This window comes from Buteo buteo, chromosome 17, assembly GCF_964188355.1.
Source record: "Buteo buteo chromosome 17, bButBut1.hap1.1, whole genome shotgun sequence".
NCBI lineage: Eukaryota > Metazoa > Chordata > Aves > Accipitriformes > Accipitridae > Buteo > Buteo buteo.
Window position 1 is genome coordinate 16,650,853 of NC_134187.1, and position 17,140 is coordinate 16,667,992.

The 17,140-nt window shown below is 36.7% G+C and overlaps 1 protein-coding gene across 2 annotated transcripts in view; it reads right to left on the bottom strand.

The window, feature by feature from the left end:
- Nucleotides 1-960: 960 nt before the first annotated feature.
- The window catches only part of TAF1B (TATA-box binding protein associated factor, RNA polymerase I subunit B), a 52,433-nt gene continuing 36,253 nt past the window's right edge, over nt 961-17,140 (bottom strand). For both annotated transcript variants that reach the window (XM_075049158.1, XM_075049159.1), the window contains exons 9-15: nt 14,300-14,447; nt 11,968-12,145; nt 11,616-11,662; nt 8,762-8,852; nt 8,234-8,304; nt 5,900-6,125; nt 961-1,633 (exon numbers count right to left, since the gene is read on the bottom strand). In XM_075049158.1, coding sequence (XP_074905259.1) covers nt 1,441-1,633; nt 5,900-6,125; nt 8,234-8,304; nt 8,762-8,852; nt 11,616-11,662; nt 11,968-12,145; nt 14,300-14,447 — 954 coding nt within the window. In that variant the 3' untranslated portion in view covers nt 961-1,440. The remainder of the gene's footprint in view (nt 1,634-5,899; nt 6,126-8,233; nt 8,305-8,761; nt 8,853-11,615; nt 11,663-11,967; nt 12,146-14,299; nt 14,448-17,140) is intronic.

Below are 17,140 nucleotides of genomic sequence, written 5' to 3' on the forward strand. Positions count from 1 at the left end.
TCTGAAAACCTAAAAACTTTCACCCAAACTGTCTTTTCTGTCACCTTAAATCAGGACACCACGCTTAATTACCTCCTGCCTCTACTGAGCCAATGAAGCCTCCTGGTTTGCCAGTATTTCCAAGTAACTATTGCAACTTAACAGTCCTGTCTGCTCTACCCGTGCTTGAAATACCACTTTATCACTCCAGACAGGTAGGGCAGCACATCTCCTCTCCTACCATTTGCCTGTTCCCAGTTTTTAGACAATGGCTTCACGGATTGAACTGCAACAGATTTTAAAAACTTCCATCATACTCGGAGTCTATGTGCTGAACTGATTACCTTCCCAGATTACATCTCACTGAAGCCCTTGCTCAGAAAGGTAGCTATTACTCTTTGTAAAGTCTGCAGGCACCATTTTTCTCTGTTGCTGTTGATTTAGGTTTTGATCAAATAGATTTGGCAACTTCTGTACTCCGTACTGACGGTTGGAGTTGCTGAATTTTATTTCATTCAACTGAAAGCAGCTTTATTCACCTGGGTATCCACTCAGCATCTCTGTTCAACATATGCATATGTTATGGTGTTTTTAATGTAGTGGCAGCACCCAACTTCATTTACACGTTGTCTGGGACAATTTAAATACGACTGAGCATGAGAAACTGGTAGAATGGCTGAGACACAAGCTGCTGGATTATAAAGCAGTCAGAAGAAATTCAAACGCAATAGAAGAATAACAGGAGGACCTGGCAGTTACCATTGCACAAGAAATAGGATGGGCAGTTCCAGGTATAAAAGTAGCTGCAAAATCTGTGAAGCCTGGAATGCAACATGAACCTGAAAGGTGGTAACTTGAATGAGAGGCTCAGGCATAACAAGAGATGGGGAGATAAACAGGATGCAAGGAAATGTAGAAAACAGTGCCAGAGTTGCTCCAGAACAGCCTGTTTAGAAACCATGACTGAAAAACTCACTGCAGTGAAAACATCAACCAACTGCTGCTTTTATTTGTTAACACACTATTTCAAAACAAAGTAAACATTACTTTCTAGAAATATATTTGCTGTCATACAACAGTAGGTAAAAAAATAGATAATACCTCAATTGCAAAATCTCGCAATGTAATTAGATGCTAACATGCCGTCCAGTACACTCAAAGCATGTACAAATATGCCCCAAAAATGGTAATTTCATAGCTTCCTGTTGGCTCTGATACAAAGTAAGGAAATAAATTGTGATAAACAGTTTCCTTGATAATTTTCCCAGCTGGAAACCAGTGACTTAAATTATAGATTAAATGACACTACAACCAAAGTACAGTAGTAGATCTCAGCACTACTATCTTAACAAAAAATTTCCATGCAGGCAAAAGGATCATTACAACTTTAGATGTAATACCATGGTTTGGGATCCAACCAACTAATTTACATGGTTTTAATACTGTTATTTTTAGGCCTTTTTACTTCCTTAGGGTTGTCTTGTATTTTGGCTTTTTACAGAGTTTTTTATTAAAAAGTTTGTGCTCTATCACACACACCTCATCATGGATATAAGAGGGCTGTATCCTCAGAAGAAAGGAGAATAACCTTAGTACAAAATGGTAACTCTGGGGAAAGTCCACTTCTCTGTAATGAGCCAGATGACCACACAATCTGAAAAGAAAGGTAAAAATAAAAAAAGCCCTAAATTACAAGTGTATTTAGTTAGTATTTAGCTAGCATTAATATATTTAATTGTAATCAGATAAAACCTCTACATTTTACCAACAGCATAAATCACAATTCTGGTCCACAATGTCAATTCTGTGAAGGGATCCACTCCTGCAAAACCTTGAAGTAGACCAAGACATGTTCAGAGATGGTGCAGACACGGTAAGAAGGAAAAGCCTGTATAGCTTCTTGCCCTATGAAGCAGGATCATACTCAACCAGGCAAAGAATACATTCTTTGCCACTGAGGACTAAATTGAACCAGTGTTCATTGTGCCAACTTTTAGCAAATTTAGTAAAGTGTGAAGATGGCTAACTTGCCCTATTTTTAAAATTCCTAAGACTATCCAATGCAGACACCCTAGGCTCTTTTCTAGATTCTTTGCCCACACTCTCCATAGGGTCCCCTCTCTCCTCTTCCTGAAACTATGCCATGGGATTATAATCCATCCATTTCTTGTCCATTGCCTCTGTGTGCTAAATATAAATCACCTGTCTAGAAACAAGAGAGAGAAGCTGAGTTCAAGTCAAGGTAGTAATATAGGAAACACTGGGGCAAACATTGACCAGATTGACAGAAAGTAATTAGTGCTATAGCAACCTTCTGCTTAATTATTTTGTAGCTTTCACAGTGAAAATGTTAATGAAAATGATGAGTTGATTTTATTGGTGAAATATATAATAAAAACAGTAGGCTGAACTTGCTGGTAACAAGTGTCAGACTGAACAAAAGATGACACAGAGGACAGACTGCAGAGACAGCTCTGTAAACATTAAGTTCAGCAACTTAGGTTGGAAAAATATCCTGTTCTGGGTTAGACTAAAATTTGTTTTTATTAAAAGTTGTAAGTTTAAAATAGTATAAAATCCAGCTGTTTTGATTTTTTAAAAAATCTTTTACATTGATAGGGGGATTCAGGTGCTATTCACCATAAAATCCTATGCATGTTCTAGCTTACTAGGTATTGCCCTGGGATGTGGAGAAACAGAGTTTAAAATTTCCCCTCTGTCTGATTCAGAGCAGCGGTCTTAAATATTCACCAGAACAAGGACTGGAATCTGTCTGTCCCAATTTATGGGCAAGTGTGCTAATTACTAGACTATAGAGTCATTTGCTTGCTCCCTCTGGCCCAACAAACATTTACATTTTACCTCAAAGTGGAGGAACAGACGGACCCATCCTGGAGTGTCATGCAAGCCATACTTCAAGGAGCGGAGTCTTTGTTTAAAGCCTCCCAAAGTCTGGCAGATTGGAAATCTGAAACTATCATGTCGTACATCCCATCCTATGGACTATCTCACGTTCCCCGAAAGCTGCCAGTGACTTCTTACAAAAACTAAATTTAATCAGATGTTTCAGCAGTGTCAGAATGCACTAGCTGACCCCCACAAGCCAATGTGTTGGCTAAATTCAAACTTAATTGAGAAATGTTGGTCGAACCAAACCTGCATTTTTTGCCTAATATGAATTAAGACATTTTGCTATGGGTTAGTCAACCCTAAGATTCAGCAACTAGAGCTCTGATGGCCGTTTAGGTGTCAAATCTCAGTTTTCATCGGGGGGGGGGGGGCAGGGGAGTGATATTGTATATTCTGAGGCAAATGTGTAATTACATCAGTACTGTAAAGCACCTATTTGATTAACTGCAGTTATACCTTTTCACAAGAGTACCTAAACACACACAATTTTGCCCCATTTTGTGCTATTTTTGTGCTATTTACCCTAAGAGCATATCTGAAGAGTTAAAGAAAAAATCCAGGTGATTTTAAATTTAGATGTAATAAGGGAAATCCATTTTTCTCAACATTTTTCCACACATTGTAATACCTCATCATATATAGAATCATAGAATCATTTATGTTGAAAAAGACCTTTAAGATCATCTAGTCCAACCGTAAAACTCCTATCACCTAACCACTTCTATAGCAAATCAATTTAGAATCCAGTTTAAAACTGAAAGTTCTAAAATAAAAGAAAATGTAAGAGCATTTCCCCAACCATTTGACTGATCTCAGCTTTGCCCACACTGAAATCATGCTTTAGTCCTAGGATTAAAGCATTTCAGTAGTCCCAGTTAGACCATGCTGATTTTTAGAGAAAGAGAATTTGTAAGTTTTTTTTTACTTCTATTACACATACACACACTTGCATAGGATAAACCCTCATATCTGAAGGAGTAGATGTTGTTTTCCAAAGTTAAGTAAGTGTCAGATGTATAATTAACTACTTGCATTGCAAATGATATAATGGGAAATTTAACTGGTAGGAATTTAAATTCAAATCTTGTTTCATGAAGGCTATGACAGTTTGCCATTAACATTTTAATATATTACATATGAAAATGTAGGCTTAAAAACAGACTTTGCATGAAAGATTATTCACACAAACATACACCGAAATATCCACTCATTCAGTGTGTACATAAGATTTACGCAAATTTGTGGTAAAGGGATTATTACCTCTCCTCCCTTCACAAAAAAAAGTTCTTATTCATACAAAAGAATGAATCCATGCAACCAAAGCTCTTGTAATATAACACTGTGTTTACATTATTCCAACTCATTTCTGTCATGGTGGATATGTGAAAGGTAATGTGGAAAGAAAATAGAGATAAGCAAATAAATCCACTGAAAGACAGAAAAGACTGCATACATGTAAAAGCCGGTTATTTTCAAGGGGACTATTTAAAAAATCAGGAACATATCGCCAATATTCTGTAGGGGCTATTGCTCTCTTAAGCATGCCATTTAGAAGTATATACCAGATAAAGATTTAAGATGTTATTTAACGCACTAATGAAATCTCATTTCACATTAATGTAACCTGACCTCCTTTCCAAAAAACACCCTCCAATTGCACACATGAGAAATTCAGGAGAATCCAAGCCATCTGCAAAGTTCATCTTTTTCACTGATACTCACCGCTACCTTCCTCTTTTGGATTAGGGTTTCATGATATAACCAATGGCAGAACCAAAATCTGGTGTATGATCCAGAAGCCGTATCTACGCTACCCGGGGAGTTTACAAGAAACACTGTTTTAGATATTTCCTATTCCTTGGAGTAAATGCTGCTGAACTCCTACACTCTGTCAGCAAGGCTTTTGCTGTCTGTCTCTGGCCATGGTCCTCTGCCAGCACCCACCAAGTAGAAAACTCACCGTTTTTTGCAGAATTTGATGCAAGAGGAGAAGGTATTAAAGGAAGAGTGAGAAGTTCGACAGAAACCAGGCAGATACTCAAATCAGGACATGGTTTAGTAGGCATGGTGGTGTTGGGTTGATGGTGGGACCTGATGATCTTAAAGGTCTTTTCCAACCTAAATGATTCTATGATTCTATAAATATCCATATAACTTTGTACAAGGCTGGATTAGCTGGGCTATCATTCTCCTTGCTACTTAGGTCCTTTAAAGAAAATAATTTTACTAACAAATACATATACCCTTAATTGAAAAAAAAATTCTCTTTCACTTGTGAAGGCAGGATTTGGGAACAGTTCTCTAGTAAGACAGACACTAAACTTCCTTAATAGCATAAAATGTTTTCTTTTCCCATATTTCTTCTTTTACTTTTCCAGTAAAATAAATTTCTTCTTTTACTTTTCTACTTGTAAAAAATACAACTGTTGATTGTCGATATGCTTAGATGAAATAGTGGTAAAGTCCTTTTCACTCGTAATTATTTTTTTTTTTAAATATGGTCTGGAGGTATTAATTGCCTGCTTATTTGAACTCCGACTGCTGATTTTAACTTTAATTTTGATTAAGGCCACCACAAAAGCACTATAGTGATTTAGAAAATCAATTTCCTATGCTTTTGGGGGGGCCAGGGGAGAGAGAGGAATGGAATCATTTTTCCATTCTCTGGAGAGCTGTGGTGCAAGTTTTTTCTAAAATACTATGAAGAAGAAAGTGAAGTGAGTATTTGTACCTAGCTGCTACTCTTGCCATGTGACTCTAGTTGTTGATTTTGTCTCATCTCCTCTCTTCTCAAAAGCTCACTTTGATCACTCTTCGTATTACAATTTGTCTACTCCCAATCCAAGACTAACCATTCTGCACATGCCCCTTTCTACAAATGATTTTAACTATATGTGAATACATAGCTGTGCACACACCCCATATTTGTCATTAGTAAAATATATATATGTGGCACTTTACTTTCAGGGGAACTTTCCAAAATGTATTTAACAAAAATTTGAATACTTACTTCTCAGTACATAGTTTAACAGTACACAGCCAATAGTCAGGGTTCATGGCGGTAAGCAAACCACATTTTTCTTGCAAAATTCCCTTCAGGCTATGCCCGTGAAAACAACTCCCATCTGTGTTTTCTTCATACCAACTTAACTGAAAACTTGAAGGATTTGGCTTTTCAGCAGGTTGCACTGAACCAGACAGCTTGCCAAACTGATTTTGTAAGTTCACAACCATTCCTGTACAAATAGAAACAAAAAGAATAAGGCAAAAGTATTAAGTATTAGAAAACTGTTTAGAGGCAATTCATACAGGAAGAAAATAGGGTATTTGTGCCATATCTTTTTTTCTTTTTTTTCTTTAAACCTCTGTGTGGAATACTGAGAAACCTTGAAGGTCTGCATGTTCTCTCCCCCATTCCATTTAAAAATCAACTCTGTCATGTGTTTTAGGGAAAGATTTTGAAAGATAATTCAAAATGCCATGTCTTTCATACCTAATAATATTAATACTGGGGCACTCCAAAAGCATTTCCCCAAGTTTGATACTGCTGGTATTTTTATCCTGATAGAAAACACAGGCCAGGATGCCTTTCGCTATTATTTACCTGGTTGTATGCTATCTCTCAGATTGGCTAAGATTTTTTTAGTAGTTTCCTGTGTATCAGAATTAAGGAAGCCTGGTTTCATACACATATGGATTTAAGGTTAAGCTTTTCCTAGTGCAAATTTCAACTGGGGAAAAAAACCAACAAAAAAACCACTTCACCTTTCCTCACTGCTAGTGAAAGAACGACAAACTTTCATAAGTTACTGAGGCTGAGAAGGGAAAGAATGTATGACGATAGATCAGCACACAAAATATGACCACCTAAGCCTTGTTCCCCTATGGTAAAAAGCAGGTTAAAAACCACTGTTGTTGGAGCTTCAACTTCTTTTATGACCTGTATCTGAATAAAATCATTCATAAACTGGGAAAAAAAGCAGAAAAGAAATTCTAAAGGAATCGAAGGACTGGGAAGCTTATCTTTCAAGAGGACACTAAAATCTACCATCAAAAACAAAGGCCAAGGAAGGTTTCTGAAAACCTGTATCTGGCACGTTTTAGAACACTCTCTGTCTCTACTATTTTAAATTTGTTTTAAGATGAATCTTGCCCAGTTACAATGGCATTATGTGATACTCCTGCCTGCAACAACTAGTGGTAAAGCTCCATAATCTAAGTGGTCCTCTTCTAGCTTGAAAAGAAGCAGAGCCAGAAGAGGAATCTAGAGTGCCACAGAAATGATGAACAATTAATCATTATCCACTTTTTCTTATAAACACAGGAATTAAAAGGCATCTGAGCAAACAATCAGCTTGAAATAAACAAATCTAAACATGTTTTCCATGGAACATGACTTGACTGCAGGATCACCCCTACTGAAGTTTGAAGAGTAAGAACATTCAAAAAGCCCCAATTGCATTCTTGAAAGAGAAATCTGACGTGAGTTATTCAAACCAAACAGGATTATACAAGTTGTTTATAAGTCCTTGAGCCAGTCACTTCCAGAAACTGGAAGAGTATATAAAGGGAAAAATATCACTTGCCACACTTAACACCTCTCTCCAAATATCTGTTGCTTACTAGATACTTACTAGATATTCTTAAATGTAGGATGAAGAACTTCAGACCTAATTTGGTTGAATAGAATTCTGATTTTCCGTATTTCCACAGATAAGTGGTTTTGTTGGTTTTTGTGTTTGCTTCTACATCAGCGTAAACCCCAGTCATTTCTTGTAAGTACTTCTAGAGCTACTAAAATAAAGTAGATGTACCTGCATTCTGACCACATATAGCTATAGCTATTCAAGTAAAGTCACGTTCAGGCAAGCCTTCCTCACTTTCTATAGAGGACTGCAAGAAGGAATGGGAGAGGAGAGGGACATGCAAGGTCTACCAAAGGACATACTGGGATATCCATACCAAAGGATATGAGAAACTAAAGGAGAAAATGGACAGAAAAGCTATGGAAGACCAGCAACAATTCATGAAGATCACAGTTATATAAAGGCAGCTGACAAACCAATAAAGTTGAGGACAGAGTACTCATTCTGAGATGTGGTTCCGTAGGTCATTAGGAAGACTGGGAAAGGCAGTTTCAGTTAAGCATGAGGAAAATGTCTGTTTGAAGAATTCCAGCCACAGGTTGTAAAATAGTACTACATTAATTGTACCCAGAGATGAGAGAGAGAAGGGAAATTATTTTAAGATGTAAATGTTATCACAGTCAGGGCTGCAGATTTTCTACGATGGGAAAAGTTGGAGCAGATTTCTGCGTTGCTGGGAGGAAGCAAAGTTTACTCACGTCTTCTCTTAAGAACTTTAGATTTCTTCTTGGCTGAATAAAACAGTGGCTTTTCACATCTCCACAGATACCTACCAGTAAGAGACATAAGAATTGTTAAGAAAAAGAAAGCTGAAGCAAACAAGTAAAAGAATAGTAATTTCTTACAAATACTGCTAGAACTATTAAATTAAAAATCAAAATAATCTAATGGTTAGTGCTATTAAAAGTCACTGACCCCCCAACACTTTTAGGAAGTCTTTTTTCAGAGTAGGCAAACTGAGGCATGTAAGCCTAGATTTAGTGTAATCAGTTAATTGTTCAGCTGTATAAGCTACTTGTCACAGAAAGTGAGCATTTAATTAATATGCTGCATAAACATTATCAGCGTAAATAGAAAATTAAGATAGGGATTTAATCACTCTATTCACCCAAGCTTGATGGATAGAAATGTGGAGCAAATTCCTAACTTTTAAAATTTCTGTGGGGGTCAGGATTTCATGTAAACTGTCTACCTTAACAAAGAAAAAGTACTTAAAAACCTCTTACTTGGCTCTTTCTTCATCCAATTTCTTTTGCTCCACATCCAAGGAACATTTTATCACCTTGTACCACTTTTTGAACTCAAAATATGGACCACCTGAATAAAACATACACATTTTAGGTTGGGAAGAAGTGAAAGAAATGTGTAGTACACAGAAGGTGGTCTCCACACAGTCAGACCCTGTGTCTTCCACCTGTATACAAACCTACCCTGAATTCTATGTGCTTAAAGAAAGGATACTTGATCTAACAATTCCGTAAGAAAGAGAAATGGAGAAATGCAGTGAAAGAACAGCATGTCATAAGCGCGAAGAAGCCCCTTAGCTTAGAATAGACTTCATAAATTCAGCATAATTCAAATCTTTTCCCTCCTTTCTGAAAGTTAAGCCTAGAAACTACCTCCTCTCTACCAAAGGAACTAGATCTCCACAGTGCAAAGTGGCCTCCACCTGTTTGAAAGCTGACTTCAAGGGATTAATGTAACTATTAAGATCTAAACGAGCTCAGATGTAAAATTTCAAACAGTTTCATCAACTCCCCACTGACTATCCTACTAGCCATGAAACCTTACAGGGCTGGAAAGATAAACTAGACAATTGTATTCACTTCTTATCAGCTTCCCATGTTTCTGAGCACAGGAACTTCACTCCTTGATATGTGAACAAATATTTACCAGCACGTGCAAAAACATTAAGGCATATGGCATTCTAGCAGCACATTTATCATTGGTGGTCCAAAGAGGCACAGGACGGAAGCAGACCAACTGTGTACAGTAAGTATAAGAATTCCAAACAGAACTATGGTGTAGATTTATATATTTAAAATATAATCAACTCTTATTACCTGTGGGTGGATTATCTGCACTGTGAATTAACTAGGCTTTGCATTTCCCCATCATCCCAGCTGCACTGCATGTGATGCTTGCATCATGCTTAGCTTTGCCAGCTAGCTGTTTAAAGCATTTTTAAGGTGAATATACTGTTCTTATAATCAAGCTTATATACATATTGTATTATCTGCATTTTTGCTATTGGGGTTATCCTGCCACAGGATGTCTTAAATGCTAGAAATATAGATGGAGTCAAAAAGCAACAGACAAATGAAGGAAAGACAGACCCTTCAGTAGTTCTTAAAATTCAAAGGTATGGATACAACTTCTTTTATGAACTCCTTAAACCCAGAGGTTTAAGTAAGTACTTCTAAACTGCTGGGAAGGCAGTTTTCTGGGAGGAGGGTGTGGAAATTTTTGTTAAACTTCATATGAATTATTAAGCATCTGTCACAAGCAAAACCATTGTCAGAGGCAGGATGCTACACTATAATAACCATTTACCTGGCCAGTACTGCTAGCCTGATGTTCATATAGCAGAGCTGACTGGACAATACACAGGTCTGTAATATACATACACATATATACATCTCAGTCAATTCTTATTTAAACATAAACTGTACTGTGTATGTGTGCAGTTCATAGAACATACACACATAAGCACACTAGGTAACTACAACTATCTACTGTACAGCTTCCAGTCTGGCTTGAAAGACTGTAGGAGCTGAAATACTATTTTTTTATTAAAAAAAACCAAAAAAACTAGAGAAAGGATAGTTAAATTGAGAATGCAGTCAACATAAATGGGATCTTTAAAACTCAGTATTAACCATTATTCATTTCAGCACACTAACTTTGGGAAAATGCCAGAGGCAGTTTTGAGCTCTGGCACTAATCAGTGCTCTAACAGAAATTCTCAAGTCAGCTCCTCTGTGCAGCTGCTCACCATCACCCCAACATTTTAAGGATAGGGACAACATAACAGAGCATATGGATCATTTTACACCAGCAGATTTTAAAGTAGAAAAGTGGGCAAAGAATGAGCTGTTAATTCCCAAGGGCAATGAGACTTGTTAATAAGGGAGAAACCCCATTAAGACATTAATGGCTTTGAGCCTCAGCTTGTAAGCAGTTGCACAACTTCTACTCTTGTCACTATTATGTACTTCAAGTTTTCAAGGGAAAAAAAAAAAAGATCCAAAATAAGTTTGTGTATCCACTTGAAAATGAGAATTACTGGTTTTAGTTAATAGTGATGACTGTCTCAAGATACAGCAGTAATTGTGCTCATGCATGGCTAACACCGATTTTATTATTGAGTTAAATTTTTAAAAAGTAACAGAAGGGTCAAAATGGACCCAAAACTGGATGGAAGGCATACAAGATAAATCACTATAACACATTTGTGATCTTATCTTCAACTGTGATCTGGATCAGGCCATGGAACATCTTCCTGAAGATTTCTAATCTTTGAGTTGGTCTTTCTGCCCTCAAAGAACCATGTTCACACCATTATCTTCTCTATCTTAATTGCTGCTAGCTTTTTGACACTCTCTCAGGATTATTTGGACTAAGAAAACAGATTACATCTGAAATGTTACACACTAAGACATTTTATTTAACAAGACTAAACAAGTTTGGATTTTATCATAAATGTGTTTTGATGCCCCTAATAAGTATCTGCTATTTACGATCAAAGTGCGTTCCCTCTTTACTGCGTATCCATTCATCTTCATCTAGCATGCATAAAATTCTAAAACAAGAGGCAAACATGCACAAGGAGAAGCAGAAAGGTACCTAGCAAAATGTGTACCAAATTCCCCTACCCAGTACAATAAGAATTATGCAGGTAAACCGAGACGATTTTTCATGAACAGGATCTACTGTTTTCTTTGAATAAAGATTTTCCCTAAAAGAATAAATGACAACAACACATTTTAATGATCAATAAGACAAGACTTTCTAAGCCTGATTACAAAGTTATTTAATTCACAAAATCATAAGACTGCTTCTACTAGAATATTTACGTACCTTCTTTGTTATTTTTATTTCTTTCTTCAGCAAACTCTGAAAGTAACCTGAAAAAAATATAAAAATCAGGTTACTTTGTAGATCCAGATACTGCACTTTTCACATTAAATTCAAATACAACCGACAAAAATTACACCCTAATTTTATTCCAAGTTTCAGATTCAAACAGATGATTTTTAAAAATAAGTAATATTTAATGTCTAAAATTACTTCAGGTGTATGTTTTATGCTACTGAACTGAATCAAAATTCAAATACTATAAATTTAATATTACTAAAGAAAGAATGATCCAAGACAATCATTTGCATTATTTGAAATTCGGGCTTTGCTACAGATTTGCCTGTACACTTACCATTCATAGTGATCATCTAATAAAAACAATAATTTGAGCACAACTACGATAACTGCTGCAGCAAGAACATCGTATTTCACTTTTCTTGTTGACTTGTTTCCAGGCACAAGAGTCAGGAAATCCACTTCTCCAATACAGATCTTTTTCACCACTCGACAAGTCCAATTATGCAATTCATCTGATTAATGCAAATAAAAATATAAAATGAGTATGTTGAGACAAGCTAGAAGTACTTCTACAGTGCAAATGTTGGTATTTGAGGAAAACAATGCTTCAGTCTGTTAGGACCACTAGACAGCATTTTTTTTCACGCTGATAAGTATTTTGGGGTGTTTTTAAAAATACTAGGCAACCTTCACTGTGCTTACATGAAAAAGAGCCGTGACGTACTATATATTCACATGGAGAAACAACCCCCCCTTTTTAATAGTGTTTTGATGTTACTCAAATGATGTTGTTAGATCATCCTGAACATTCCTGCGGGAAAACCTATCTTAAATCTACATAAATATAGTTTCAAAAAAACCCAAAAGCTTGTCACAAACTTTTTTCCTGCATGTTGACTAAACACCCATGCAGGGATGGACTCAGTACTGCAAAGAGGAACAGGGGCTAGTTTTAAAGAAGCTAGTTGGTTATGAACAGCAGCCTAATCATGGCAGGGCAGCGCTTGCTGCTACCCTGACAAAACTCAGCTGAGGTACAGACAATCCCAGCCTAGGTTAAAACTGGCTTTACATTGTAAAGCCTGGTTGCACCCGCTAGCACAGGTTATGTCAAAAAGATATAACTACAGCTCCAAAAGCAGCACTAAAGTATCTACACAGTCTCTTATTAGTCTATGCTCATTTTTCACAGATACAAATCCCCCAAATTTCTCACCTTTCCTGTTCAGCAAGAAATACAGGAGTTGATTACATCACCATCAGATTCCACAAAGGTTAGCAATGTATGACTAAGTACAACCTTAATCCAGCTACACTTTATACTCTCTTGCTGCTTACAAAGAGTTCAGTAGGAACTAATTTTTAATCCTCTCGCATATAACAGTAAAAGTTAAAAAAAATCTGGAAACCAAATTTTCTTATAAATACTGTCAGTATATTTTCTTTCATTTCAGATACTTAAAATGGCCTTTTCATTAGTATTTAGTGTCCTAAGAAACATTGCCAATCCATTGCTTGCTTTATTTTTTTGTCCTAAGAAACATTGCCAATCCATTGCTTGCTTTATTTTTTTAGGAGTTGTTAGACAACAGTAGTCCTTTTTCAATTTGTAAAAAGAATGCTTCTACATGATAAAAACTTTGTTGCAAGGAAAAAGTAAAGAACAATATATTCTTTTTCTACAGTAATTTTCAAAGAGTACTTAGCTTTGTACTTCTCTAATAAATCTGAAAGTGCCAAATTTCCAGCTTTTTCTTTGTTTCAATTGATACTTCAAAATCTGAAAAATAATGTGATCCTCTACAGGATCACAACACTGGTGTAAAACTACAAAATTAGAATTTCAGCCCTAAATCTGTTGGATATCTCCTCTTCATTTAACTGTGAGTAAACAGAAAAGCCAAGTAGCTTAACTCAACATAACTAATTGCAAAATAAGACAATAAAACTCCCCAAACTATTAATTGTTGGAATGCTTTGAGGAAAAAAATAATAATATTAATTTACAGGCTATTGGTCTGTATAAGTCATCTTCACTGACAGTGGTATTTGATAGAAACTATGGTAGCCCAACAGACAGTTCACATACTAGGACTTACTAGTCTTTCTTTGGCAATTCAGTATTCAAGACTTAATTTTAGGATAAACAAAAATATTCAATATTTATGCAATATATGAGCTCAAAACTAAATCAAAAATCAAGTGAGACAGTAGCTGACTTGTTACACAGCATTGCTTGTTAATATAAAAATAAATGCTAATATGCAATATTATAGAATATACAGTCAATATTATATATGAGACAATTCAGTGCTAAGCAATCAGGTCCCAACTTCATGAATCATTTAGCTAAAGTTAATAAATCACATGAATTCAACTAGTGCCTCTTAGTTCACATGGATACAGAAAGATTTGAAATGAAGTATCCACTTCACAACCTTAGAGAGTCAGCACCAGAGTGCCCCTGCATATCTGGGCCTATAATACATACTCTATATGTTTGATGAAGGTGCTTTCTATATAAATTATATTTCAGTTCAAGCTTAAATGGGTATAAATCAGAAGGAAAAGAGTAGGCACTTTTAAAGTAGTAATTCAAGTCTTTTTGCTAGAGTTTAATAAACCAAAGAAAAATTTTATCAGTTTGGGTTTGGGAAAATATTTACCCGGTAAATTAGCTTCCATCAAGTACTTTATGCACAACATGTCTGGATGAAGAAAGCAGCTGTCTGTTATATCTGGAAATCGAGGCAGGTCTAAAAACGCTGCAAGCTCAAGCATTTTGTTGTATACTTCTTCATATACAGGCCACGACTGAAAGACAGGGTTAGAGGGTGTTATACATTTGCTCTATTATCATATTTGTAATGATTTTAAATTAGTTATCAATGTTAAATTCTGTATTATTTAACACTGAATTATTTATACAGACTTTTTTAGCATTCTCTATGACTAAACATACATGAAAGAATGGAACCAGACTGCAGTACTGCAAAGAGAAACATGTGCTAGTTTTAAAACCCATGAAACATATAAGGAACAAACAGAAAGTTGCTTCAGACCTGCAACCAACCCATTACCTTTTTTGTGAAGTGATCAGTGTATCTCCAGATGCTCCAAAATTGAAAGACTGTTGGAAAAAAAAAACAACCCAGGTGCAATTGAGGGTGAACTCTCTAAAGAGCTAAGAGATCACAGAACCACAGAAGGGTGGAGGTTGGCAGGGACTGCTTGAGATCATCAAGTCCAAGCCCCTGCTTGGGTCAGCTAGAGCAGGCTGCCCAGAACCATGTCCAGTCAGATTTTTAATTATCTCCATAGATGGCAGTTCCATAAGGTCTGTGGAAAATCTCCTCCAGTGTTTCACCACCCTCACTGTACAAAAGAAAAAAGGTTGGCTTTCCTTATGCTTGAATGGAATTTCTTGTATTTTAATTTGTGCCCATTTCCTCTCATCCTGTCACTGCATACTACCAAGGAGGATCTGTTTTTTCTCCTTTGCACCCTCCTGCAGGTATCATGTCATACCCACCCTGAGTCTTCTCTTCTCCATCTCCAGGCTAAACAGTCCCAGCTCTCTCAGTCTCCCCTTGTTTGTCAGATGTTCCGCTCCCTTCATCATCTTCACGGCCCTTTACTGGACTCACTCCACTATGTCCATATCTCCTTTGTACTGGGGAGCCCAGAACTGTACCCAGCACGCCGAGTAGAGAGGAAGGATCACCTCCCTTGATCTGCTAGCAATGCTCTGCCTAAAGCAGCCTGGGATGACATTGGTGGTCTTTGCCACAAGGGCACACTGCTGGCTCAAAGTCATCTTCACAGCATCTTGTCCACCAGAACTCCCAGGGCCTTCTCTGAAAAGCTGCTTTCCAGCCGGTCAGCCACCCAGCACATGCTGGTGTCTATGGTTATTATGCAATGCATATTTATATATATATTTATCATATTTATCAACAAGAATGTGATCAATATGAGGCTAACAGGCCTTTAGTTCCCCAGATCCTCCTTCCTGCCCTTCTTGAAGACAGGGGTGATGTCTGCTTTCTTCCAGTTCTCTAGAAACTCCCCCAGCCACCCTGACTTTTCAAAAATTATTGACAGTGTGCTTGCAATGACACTAGCCAGTTCCCTCAGCACTTATGGCAGCATCCCATCACGGCCCGTAAATCTTCATACGTCCAGTTTGTTTATATATTCCCTAACCTGCTCCTTCTCCACCAAGGGTAAGTCTGCCTTCCCCTAGACTTTCCCACTGGTTTCAAGGACCTGGGATTGGTGAAGGCCGTTCTTATCAGCAAAGACTGAGGCAAAAATAGCATTCATCACCTTAGCCTTCTCCTTAGTCTTTGTGACCATGTCCCCATTCCCATTCAGCAGCAGGCCCACATTCTCTAGAACCTTTCCACAGAATCTTCAGTATAACTTCATTTTAAAAAAATATTTAATTCCATATTTACATATTTATTCATGAAATTAAATCTGCTATTCTCTTTGCAAAACTATTGACTGCATGAATAAAGTTCTCCCAATTTCTACCAAGATTTTCCTGCTAGAGAAGAATATAACTTGCAGACAGATTTTGACATACTTCTTCATAATGAACTCAGCAGGACCTGAAGTTTGCGTAAGTATGGACTGTAAGGTTTGACCCTCATTTCTTAATACCTGACCTGTTTCATTAAACATTCTTAGTTGTCTGTATTTTAAATCATTACTTGAGTTTACCTCTTAAAGTGATAACTTTCACTGCTTCAGGCTACTTTACCATTTTAAACGTATAAAAAGCAATGCTTTTTCTGCTTAGGTTGGTGGTTCTAATTCAGCAGAGCACTTTATCACATATTTATATTTTATCAAGTCAATTTGTGCATAAGATACTTTCCTTTAAAAGGAATTTAGCAGGGGTTTACACTTTGTGCACAAGTTCAAAACTTTCCTGAACAAGAGCGAGTTCAGGCTTCTGGGTTTTTCATAGACCAGATTAAAAACAGAGCAATCATGTTTACAACAAGAAGACTGAAATAATGTGTTTTTATTCAATCATTTGGTTTCATCTATTTTAATATAAGCTATGTAGCCAATGCTCACATTTTATTGTTTTGAATGACTGCCAACATTTCCTTTTTTTAAATGATCTCCCCTCAGACTGCAGTTCAGACTTGCTTAACTGCATGAACACATGCTTAAGCAAATGAATAATTCTGCTGTCACTTACTGTTACACATGCAACTTTTTGTAACAGTTAGGAAGTTGTATCATGTTCATTATATTTTCTAAACAGTTTCTAAACAGCAAGTCTAAAAATTGGCTTAGAGTGCTACAGGACTATCTTGAGAAACAAGAAAAACATGCATTACCAGACTTCTACAGAAGACCAGGCTCACAGTACTTTCCGTTCCTCTTAAAAAGCGATGCTAAATTGAATACCAAAACGATCTTGGAAGAAAACATGAATCATATGTAACTTCTCTTGAGTGTATTTGAGGAAAAATTAAAGTCCCAGA